Here is an 11,570-nt window from a genome sequence, read left to right as displayed (position 1 = left end):
TCCATTTCCACTCTTTCGGGATAATTCTGACATGTTCACATGTGGGATGGCGCGCGTTGGCCGCCCCATGGCGCGGGAGGAACGGATGGCTGGCCACGCAGAACAATGGCTGCTGACGTCATCCTTCCGAGGCTGTTTCTCGGCGCTCTTACGAAGGCCTGTTTGGCTTCCTGCACATATGGCATGGCGTCCATTCTGTCTCCGAGCAAAAAGGCTAGAACAGCATACATTGCTATCCCGCTCGTTCCCTCTTGCTGTCCGTGTCGACGCGTCATCAGTTTCTCTCACTATTCGTGATATCTTAACATGAGCACTATGAGCGGCACAGCGCAGAGAGGCAGCACCGCTCAGCACGAGGGGGCAGCACAGCACAGGGACAGCACAGCACAGCACAGGGAGACAGCACAGCAATGGGAGGCACCACGGTACAGCACAGGGAGGCAGCACAGCACGGGGAGGCAGCACAGCAAAAGGAGGCAGTACAGCTCGGCACAGAGTGGCAGCACAGCACGGGGAGGCAGCACAGCACAGGGAGGCAGCGCATCACAGCACAGGGAGGCAGCACAGCACGGGGAGGCAGCACAGCACGGCTGGCTACAGCACGCGCCCATGTCCGTGTGCCGCGCCAGTGTCGTAAGCCTGCCCTCCGGTCTCACATGCCGCCGTCCCTGTGGCAGCCGGTGTGACAGACTGGCACGCTGAAGACCGCACACGGTGCGTGTGCTGCCAGCAATAGCAAGTCACCCGCGTGTTGTGATGCGGGGAATATGGGACTGGATTTCTTGGCACACCGTCTTCGATTATCTGTTGTATGGAACGCGCTGCACATTCGCGGCACCTGGAGATCTCCGGAACCAAACAAAGCAACGGACCGATTCAAACGGTGTCATCGTACCTTTGGGCCGTGCAGCCCCATCACACGCTTAGCAGCTGTCTACCTGCACGTCGCTGATGGGGTCACAGGCCAAATTAGTGCTTATGATTTCACAAAAGGATGCTCAGGTCGTTCGAGCCGTACCAACTCATCGCGACAATGCGCTTTAATAAAATACAATTGAAGCAGGGCTCACGCTACGTCCCGGACACATTTTACGCACACTTGGAGGCCCGGTATAATCTTAGGTGTCAGGTCACATGGAACGATATGAACAACAATGAAAACCATTTTAAATGCCTCACTAGTTTGGGGCTGGTGCGTACGCTGGGATGCAACGTATGTTACGAAGTATGCATAACTCAAAGTTCGTGCTAGATCAAGGGTTCAGGTAGACGGTCTGGGTCTCAGTACTAAAAGCGATACGTGGAGTTAATTTGTGAGCAGTTCATGCAAGGTCTTCTTTGATTGATGTCCGTGTCGAAGCCAGTGAATGGCGCGTGGGTTGGTTAGGATGATGAGTGCGACCTGCGTAGGATGGCGAGTGTGCATTGACTATTATAGGGCGGCTGGGCTTTATCGCAAGCTGCAGGCTCAAGTCACCTTGAAGAATATCAAATGGCATCGGAAAAAGGAATTGTTTCAGCGTTTGGCAGCGTGGGGTCATTTTACAGGACCTTTCGCGACTTTAACCCCAGCATGATATGTTACGGGCTCCCAACAGAAACTTGGACTTTTGAACCCGATGAAGCGTCAATGCATCTTGTCAAAACATAACAGAAATTCGGAAACCAGCTCTGTTTGAATTTTTTGTTTAAAGTTTTAAGTGCTTTCGACGTGACCTAAACTTGCCTAACCCTTCCCAGTAATATATCACCACAACATCATGACTCACACTAAACCCTCCTCAAATCAGCTTCAACACGGAAGGGTAAGGAATGGAAAGTGGATGGGTATTGGAGGACAACAACACCACACTGTCATTCAATGTTTGTAGCATAATTGTCCTGACTTAGGATAGGTCACGCTGCATATCTTTGGGTGCAAGGGGTTTAGGACATTTCCAAAGGGTGCTCCAGACCGCAGACTGCTTCTGTTTCGAAGTAAACGAAAGCCTAAGTCGAAGTGTGGAGGAGCATTATGCCAGAAAATCACCAATAGATTCCAGCAATGCTCGAGTGAGCGAGCGGGAGCACTGGATGCCGTTAAATGACGTCATGCGTGACGTAACTAAGTACGCTATTGCTCTGGACTTCAGCTGCGAATTGGAAGTTTCCTCGTTCACGCAATCATGACACGTCATTGTCGTACGCACGAGCACCCTACTCTTTATACATCTGCTACACATTGCAACACAGAAAGGTTCAGCTGTTTAACGGCGGTGCGACCGCGGCCAGCCATGTTGTTTACCTCAACAGTTGACGACGGTGCGTAACCATGGCTACGAGCTTCAGTTGCGTTGCTGCCACGCGCAGAGGTTATGGGACCATCCTAACCAGCCCCGGTCATTTGCCCGTGGTAAAACGGAGCTCCGTACGGCTTAAACCGGCCTCTGGGGGAACACTCGCTTATATGTAGGAGATGGGCGACGGTGCAGTGCTATTAAGGGGGATTAGGCGGGGCCGAGACCGGTAAATTTCGCCCGTACAGGTAGAGCGTAGTCGTGGTCGATTGCTTTGCAAAGCGATGGTCACCAGCAGTTAACATAATTTCGAACCGATGAGATAACTGGGTCAAAGGGCTCACCGACAGATAATTTTTTTAGATTTACGCCGTCATGCACATCGGAACCTTTCTATTTGCTTGCCGTTCGGATTTCTGTTTTAATATATCTGCAAAATTTTGAACATGCATCGGCCGCTATGAACGGCAGACGTCACACAACAGTAATGTCAATGGCAGTTCTGAAAGGGAATGCTTCCCATTTGACGATATTGAAGCAAGCATCAGATAAGATGAAACAAGCTCACCTACAACTTTTGATACACTCTTAAGTAGAACAGACTGTTCTAGACAACGCAATGCCTCTGTTTAGTAAATATGCTCCTCGAAACGTCATTGTCTGGTTACGCCATCGTACCTGTCACAAGATTGATTGACAGCCAATTGACGGCCGTTATATCTGGAAATCATGCTCATGAACCCTACATGTGGACGCCTAGACCATTATACTTCTATCGGCCTGGACTGCTGCATGGCTTATGGAATGGCAGAATCTGATTGACGTTATTAGGACGCCATGAATGCCAAGGTGGATTTGAATTACTCTACCCGAAATGCTCTCCCCATTTTCGCGGGCGTGTAGCTCATTAACTAGAAGAATTTAAGTCTTAGGGACAGGGCCGTTAACTGCACCAAAAAATATTCGAGGTGGTATATCAGCTCAGAAACCGCAAATAAATGTGGAACATTCCCATTTAGGCCATACCGATGCGGCGCTACTGGTTAAGCAAAAGGGCAAAAGTGTCAACATTGCCGTTGTTTTTTGTTTAGTTAGCACCATTTTTATTTTACAGATTCTATAGCACGGAATGAAAAAGGCTGCTTTATAGATACGGTCTTCAGTAAATGATTTCGATTTTTTTAGCCCTAACAACATCTTGGAAGGGCTATGAATGGGACAAAGAGTTCATGGCTAACATGCGACCGGACGATTCATGGGCCCATGCACTAGCACGTGGTCTGCGTGTTGTAATGCGCTTCATGGTGGGCTGGCATTTGTAAGCTATGTGATTGTAGGCATTGTTTCATCATGTTAGATGAGCTTAAAACTATGACGTTGACTAACATAGCGTCTTTTAGTTCTAGCTGTATCTAAGTGACATCTGGTAGAATCGGATACAAACATAATTGCCATAAAAGAAGTCTCTTTTAGTGCAATCCTTCGTCGTCGGCATAAACAAACACCGAGACTAAATTTGACAAAATGCTGCGCGCGACGCACAGACGACTAGCCACTTAGACTGACACGACTGGCCTGCACTGTCAGCTGACGGCTCAGAGCCAGAGTCAACCACGGGTATGGATGTCATCACGTCTCGGAGATTGGAGGGGGCAACTTAGGATTAGGGGGAGCCAGAGTCTGGGAGACAATCTGATGTGAAAATGATATTTTGAATGGGAAACATGAAAAATGAGCATGTTACCAGTCATTTCATGGGTCGGTTTGTTGAAGGCAATGGAAATTTGTTCGGAAAAAAATGAGGAGCATGGTTCCTCCTCCCACGCTAGTGGTTACTCCCATGGTCCCGTTTCAACTCAATGTCTAAACTGTCAACTGTGCAGTTGTCTAATAATTTTTGCATGAATGGCGGTGCTGTAAAATACATCGACGGGATTTAAAGAAAATAATATGATGAGTGTATTCCTCGGCTGGACTTTTAAATGCATGAATGGCGCTGGATCGTTGCAGTACACACCGAGCGTCGCGCGTACATACGGGTATTTACCCTAGCAGAAAGGCAGATTCCAGCTCGGATTTCACTCGATGAACCGCCATATTTGCCAAATTTCGGAGCCATTATAGCGGAATGCGATTGATCGCTGAAACAATGTCATCGCAACGCGGCGTACTGAGTTGCCTGCAACTCATTTTATCTCGTCCACCGTTACGAAAGATTGCCTTTTCGGCACTAATGTGGCGCAACTGGCTAGATAATGGAGCGTAACTTAGCTGTCCCAAAGTTTGCGCTGCAAAAGACACGAACAGAAACTTGCAATGAAATTGACGCTCAGCAGAACTAACTAAGCGATTCGGACCAGAGAATGAGATTGTAACGAGTGGCTCATCGAACGTGAAAGTTGCAAATAAAGTGCGGGACTGCTCTCGTTGTTCTCCAGGAAAAGTAATGTTAGTGGTAATACTATCGTTTTAGAGTACATTATTCAGTATTGGCTGTCATTATACCACTAACAGTGTGTCTCTGGCATATGACATTCTGGACAGTTTGGAACTTAATAACTGCACTTGAAAGGCGCGGGCCTGTGTCACCATGCGGCCCATGCCCTTAGCCGTCGTGTACACCCGCGTAAGAAATACCTCCACCTCCTGGTTTTCGACATTATGAGTTCAGAGCTTTCATTCTGAGTTTTTTGCCTTCGATATACCGGAGAGCATTGGCTTAAAGATGTTGTAGAGCAAAAATTAGCTATATTGTCAATACGCGACGCTTCCAGCTATTCTGTGTTACTCGTCAGCATACCCACAGTTGGAAACGCTGAGCACTGACATTATAACCAATGCTTGCTCTACAAGGTTGTTTTACTATTACCGCTTCGTATATTGAAGGTCAGTGACTTGGCATAAGACCTTCGAACTAATAATGTTGGTAGCTATGCGGATCGCATCGATAGCAGACCCCCACCTCTGCAACTGACACGGCATATCCACACTTCAAACGCCACCACTTTTCCAATGTATATTGATTTTAGAAGTGTACTTAGCTTTGTAATTGAAATCCACAAAGTTGAGTTCTGCTTGAGTCTCTTTTTCAGGGCTCATATCAATGCAATCCACACACGGTTAATCGAACCCACCCATCCATATACTTTTTACAAAGATTCTGGTTTCAATGCAGAACACCATCACACTGCATTCTGGCAATAGCTGTTAGATGCCGCGTGTGTGGATATCTGTACTTTTTCGTATTCGCGCAGGACTCTTTTCTGTTCCGGCCCATTTTCACTTGTGCAGTCAAAAAAACAAGCGCATGCTTCAAACCGATTCCTAATCCATTTCGAGATCTTCAGCTCCATGATTTACTTCTAGACCTAAATCCCTGGTGGTTCAGTCGTGCCCATCCACGGATTCAGCCGAAATCCGCAGCTTTGGCAGGCCGGTGGAGAGCTCCACCTCAGAGGAACAGAGCGCACGGCCAGCCTCCGTTCAAACCATCTGTTCGGTCCGAGTGTACATACCATGACATGTCAGGAGTTCTCTTCGGGCCAAGCGCACATACCATGACACGTCAGGAGTTCTCCCCGGGCCGAACGCACAGACCATGACACGTCAGGAGTTCTCCTTAGGCCAAGCGCACAGATCATGACATGTCAGGAGGTCTGCCCGGTCCGAGCGCACGGATCATGACACATCAGGGGTTCTCCTCGGTCCGAGCGCACATACCATGACACATCAGGTGTTCTCCCCGGACCGGGACTTGTCAGTCTGAAGCGGATCCAGGCGGCCCCAAGATCAGCTCCCCAGCCTTGTCTTGAAAGCATCCGTACCTCTTATCCTCTATCTTGTTTCATCCTGCATCCTCGCGACACCCCGCTTGTCCGGGGCGGGCTGCATGCGTCAGCCACGAGTGGACCGAGAGCCCCGTGGGAAGGGATCCCGACCGGCGCGCATGCGCGGGTTTAAGCTCGGCGGCTGCCCCTCCCCCCCCCCCCCTCCCCCTCCTCCCAGGTGAATGCAAGTCTGCCTCACCGGAAACCATTTTCCTTCATCCCATTGCCCCGAAATGATCATTTCCGGTCGAAAGGTCCCCAACAAAAAACAAACAAAGACAGTCTTGTATTGTCTGTATTGCCCAAGGTCCCGCGCCAGGCCGCGTGGACCTCGTCCATCCGGCCAGCTACGCCCTCGCGGACATGGACAGGCGGGTCCATCAATCGCATCGGATCATGCTTTATGATAGAGCGTTTTGGATATGGTGTGATAGGTGTGCGGCACGCTACCATGGAGACCACTGGTATATCTATGGAGGGGTGATGGGTGGAGGGGTAATGGCCCATCGCGACCGTGGAGAGAGAGAGAGAGAGAGAGAGAGAGAGAGAGAGAGAGAGAGAGAGAGAGAGAGAGAGAGAGAGAGAGAGAGAGACCGTGGTAATGGCCGCGACCGACTGCGGCGCTTTCTTTGTCTGGTCTTGGCCGCCGGCAATTGGCGTAATACTCGGAACACTGTCTCCCAATACTCGATATAGCACCTGCCCCTGATGGTGACAGACACGTGCTGCTCCCATTCGATGACGTGTCGGTGGTGGCGCGTTCGGACCCCTGCGAGCCTAAGTTGCATACATTGTCCTTTCTCAAGTGGCAAAGGCATATTTATGAATGGAAATGGGCCCAGTTCTGCCGGAGTTGGAACAGCAGCAGCGGAGGCGACGCAGATCGATGTCTCGCGCGAGGCTGTCCACGCCTCCAGCCCGCTGCTTACCGAGCCAGTCAGAGACGTCGGGCTGGGGGGGGGGGGGGGGGGGCGCCGGCGCCCGGCCGCGAGTTAGGACCCCGCGCCGTCAGCCGGTGACTAAGTGTCGACCAGGCGGGCCTGAGCGGGGCAGGCCGCACCTGCCGTGGCGGGACCGTGACCACATGCATGTTGTAGAGCCAGCGTGGTCACGCCACGTGGGTCGCCTGAGGCGAGTTATTCAGGCGAGGGAAGGGGAGAGAGGGAAAGAAGTAGAGAGAGGGAGAGAGGGTGAGGGAGAAAGAGGGCAGAGACGGAAAGAGCGAGAGAAGGAGTGTCAATCACCCATGTGCTACGACTGAAATAAACCTGCGAGTAACTACATACTTCAAGATGACGATTTGCAGGACAACAGGTGATTAAATGACTGCGTGTTTAGTTTTGCAATGACACTTTATGACACAATGCTACATTGCATCCGGGGAATTTCAGATGAGGCGAACACACACACACACACACACACACACACACACACACACACACACACACACACGCACGCACGCACGCACGCACACACACACACACACACACACACACACACACACACACACACACACACACACACACACACACACACACACACACACACACACACACACACACACACACATCCGAGGATGTCTCGCGTCGACAACACAATTCCAACCTTTGTTTTGCAGCAGGTGAGGCCACAATGCGCCTCTTGCGCTAGATACTGAGATATCGCATTGCAGAAGTTCGCGTCTTCCTACAGTTACATTGCAGGACCAGCATCTCCCAATTCCAAAAGAGCGGAACACAGGTGGCTAAAGCACTGTTTTCGCGCTCTCAACTGGTAGCATGCCTCGTTTTTTTAGACACATTTGATGCCATGCCTATGCCGTTTTTGATTTCTGCCTGCTCTTAGGATTTCCCAAAGGACATCTCTCGAAATATAGTCGGTGGCGTAGCCGCAGGAACTTGGCTTTTATGACCATGTCCCTCCCTGCCCTGGAAGTGGTAGATGTCCGCAGCTTAAAACATGAAACACAAGTCCTTGATGCATTGAAATGGATCTCCAGTTTAGGAAGGACCGCCGAAACCGGAAACGGGGTCCCTCTAGCGATGAAGTGGGGCTCTCTTGGCTGAATTGTGGCCACGTCACTGAATATGGTCCTAGTTACCAGCTTTTATGAAAGACAAACATATAGCCATTGATCCGTACCTGCACATTTGCGTCGACAACGACATCCATGCGGAAGCCGCTTCTACAAGTCCAACGCTGAGGTGTCAAAGTCATCCCGCTCTCGTTTGGCTTGCGCGCTGTGTTAAAAGCCTGGTACAAGACCAGTATTCGGCGGAAGTTCATAGCAATTCAAAACCTATTTGATAACTTCGACATGCATCTATATATGGGCGCAAACGCGGTTTCCAGAAATAAGGCCGTAAAACGTGACTTGATTTTATCAGTTTTTTTTACGCAAAATTATTGACGCCTTTCATAGTTCAGTGTAGGCATACGTTGAGCGGCGAGTAGGCCATCTACGACTGCGGGCTCATGCTTTGGTATTTATGAAATCCCTATAGTACTAGTATTCAGCTTTCTCACAAAAGTTAAGGACAGTAGGAGCCTTCCTAGTCTTCTAATGCTTATACCGGAACTTATACGGTGGTTAACTATTTTCGTAGGCTTTTGCCGTCAATGACGGTTTAATATTTCCAATAGCTGTTAATCGTGGGTTTGAGTTGAAGAGGATGGAAAACAATTCCAATAGGTTAGCTAGTGCTCCAAGATCCCCTAAGGAGGCTCAGAACTAACGTTAAGTGCCCCTGAGCAGTATCGTATCAACACAATTTCTATTCAATAGCCTCTAAACTTCTGCAGGTCATCGAAGTCGGCGGCGGGGGCCAGCTTACTTTCCCTTTGGCCGCCGGCGTTCTGTATTAATAACGGCCGCCCTTGAGCCCGCTCCCCCGTCGGGGCCGTATTCGGCGAGTTATGAATGCGCCATGAGCTCTGAGCGGCGTCAAGCCTCATTACGCTGACGCGGCGTGCATCCCCAGGGCGGCTCCGATGACGGTAATCTGGTCCGGGCGGTGGAAGCGGACCGACGGCGCGGCGCCGCGCGCCTGAGCATGCCGCCGACGCCGCCGCTGCCGCTGCTGCTAACGCTGGTGCTGCTGGGTCGGCTGGCCGGCGCCGGCGCGGCGCACAGCTGCCAGTACCGCGGCAGCGTGGCCGACTGTGCGGCGAGCAATCTCACGGCGCCGCCGACCGGCCTCTCGCAGAACACCACCGAACTCGACCTGCAAGGCAACCGTCTGGGCAGGCTCGACTTCGCGGCGCTCGGACTGCTGCAGCGCGCGCGCGTCCTCAACTGCAGCGGCGCCGGCGTGACGGGCGTGAGTGGCACGGGCGCGGCGCTGCCGCGGCTGCGCCAGCTCGACCTCAGCCGAAACGCGCTGACGGCGGTCGCGGCCAACACGTTCCGCAGTTTCGCGGAGCTGCGGCGGCTCGACCTTTCGCATAACCGGATCGGCAGCGTGGCGGACGCGGGCCTGGTGCTGCCGCGGCTGGCCGTCCTCGACCTCTCGCACAACCTGCTGACGGCCCTGACGCGGTTCGCGCTGATCGACCTGGCCGAGCTGCGCGAGCTCGACCTGTCGCACAACCTGTTGCTGCGGCTGGCCAGCGACGCGTTCGCGAGCGCGCGCAACTTCTCGCGGCTCGACCTGTCGCACAACCGGCTGAGTCGGCTGGACGGTGCGGCGCTGCGCGGCCTGCACGCCGCCTCGCTCGACCTCTCCGACAACCTGTTCCGCCGTGTGCCGACCGCCGCGCTGAAGGCCGTCAAGCTGGTGGGTGTGCTGGAGCTGAGCGGGTGCCCGGTGGAGCGGCTGTCCACGCGTGCGCTGCACAAGATCGCGGCGCGCGACGTGCGCTTGCGGCGTGCGGCACCGCTGCGGCGCGTGGCGCGCCACGCCGTCGACGATATGCCGTTGCTGGAGCGGCTGACGCTCGCCGAGAACCCGCGCCTCGACTTTATCCAGCCCGAGATGGCACGCCGGGTGCCGAGCCTGCGCTACCTGAACCTCTCCGGTAACGCGCTGCTGGCGCTGAGCCAGGCGGTCGTGCCGCCGGCGGCGCTTCAGCTCGACTTGCGCCGCAATCCGTTGCGCTGCGATTGCGCGCTGCGTTGGCTGCGCGCTCCAGCCGGCCGGCTGACCGCGACCTCCGACGCTGTCTGCGCGCCGCCGGGGCTGCGCGCCCAGCCGGAGCGCTGCGCGCCGCACGTGTTGCCGCTCTTCCAGAACCGCTCCGAGCCGCTCGGCCAGTCGCTGAGTATGCAGTGCGCGAGCGGCGGCTGGCCGGCGCCGCGGCTCGTCTGGACGCTGCCGTCCGGCCGGCGGCTGGGCGAGGCCGCGTGCGCCGGCCGCGCCGGCCACCAGCGCGGCCGGCTGACGGTGCTGTACCTGCACGCGGCCGACGCTGGCCTCTACACCTGCACGGCCGCCAACCGGCTGGGTTCGGCGGCGCGCGCGGTCCGCGTGGCCGTGAGTCGGCCGCGCGTGCAGCTGAACGCCGTGTCCGTCACCTCCAACTTCGTCACTGTCTCGTGGAGCGTCGCCGGCGGCAGCCTCGTCGCCTTCTTGCTCATCCAGGAGCCGCCGGCCGGCGCCGGCAACGCCACCAGCTATCGCGTCAACAACATGGGCCTACAGGCGCAGTCGTTCACCTTCAACCACCTGGAACCGGGCACCGAGTACACCTTCTGGCTGGCTCTGCCCCGCGCCGAGTACGTCATCCGCCTGGCCTCGCTGCGGGTCACCACGCGGCAGGCCGGCTTCCTCTACATGCGAGGCCGCCGCAAAAACTACGCCAGTGTGATAGCGATGGCGGTGCCGGCGGCGGGCATCGTGCTCACCTGCCTGGCGCTGTGCGCGCGCCGGCTGCACCACTGGCGCCGCCACAGGCGCAACCTGACGCTGAATCAGCTGGCGCGCAGTGGCGTGCTGCCCTCCACCTCCAACACCTCCGACATGGCATTCCTGAACCACTCGGCGGCCGTGAACGCGGCCGAGGAGGCGGAGCGGGCCTCCGTGGTCGCCGAGAGCACGTGCTCGGTGATATCGGGGAACGCTTTGGACGGGCGGGAGCCGACCCCGACCGTCGAGGCGCCCAAACAGAACGCGTTGTGAAAGACGGTGTACAAATGTGTGATTTGTAGGTGTTGACGAAAGTGTAAATATACGTCGGAGGTTCGCACTGCCAGTTTTGCTGCGAGCGGATCTTGTTCGCGTTTCTTCAGACGGTTTCGCGCGTTGCAGGCAGAGAGAAGATGCTTTGCAGCATCGGTCGAACGCCTGTGAACATTCGAGCAAGAGTCATACCAATTGGCTCAGACAACACCGCTTAAGCGCATTTGTATGCCGCCAACACGCAAGTCCAGATGCGTGAGTGCGACTCAGCATCGCGTGAAGATTACAAGGTTACTCAATGGACAGGCATGACGAGCCCCAGGGGCGTCGTGATAAAAGCGATGGCCCTG

At 54.2% G+C, this 11,570-nt stretch overlaps 1 protein-coding gene across 1 annotated transcript; it reads left to right on the top strand.

The window, feature by feature from the left end:
* Positions 1-9,225: 9,225 nt before the first annotated feature.
* LOC119090201 (leucine-rich repeat neuronal protein 2) lies at positions 9,226-11,220 on the top strand (the record flags this gene model as incomplete). Its single annotated transcript, XM_037212989.1, has 2 exons — positions 9,226-10,392; positions 10,597-11,220. Coding segments are annotated over 2 exons (1,791 nt in total), but the record flags the coding sequence as incomplete, so codon positions are not given.
* Positions 11,221-11,570: the final 350 nt, after the last annotated feature.

This window comes from Pollicipes pollicipes, unplaced genomic scaffold (assembly GCF_011947565.3).
Source record: "Pollicipes pollicipes isolate AB1234 unplaced genomic scaffold, Ppol_2.1 Scaffold_3087;HRSCAF=3621_pilon_pilon_pilon, whole genome shotgun sequence".
In the NCBI taxonomy this organism is placed as follows: Eukaryota; Metazoa; Arthropoda; class Thecostraca; order Pollicipedomorpha; family Pollicipedidae; genus Pollicipes; species Pollicipes pollicipes.
The sequence above is the reverse complement of the archived record's forward strand: the minus strand, read 5'-3'. Positions and strand labels throughout refer to the sequence as shown.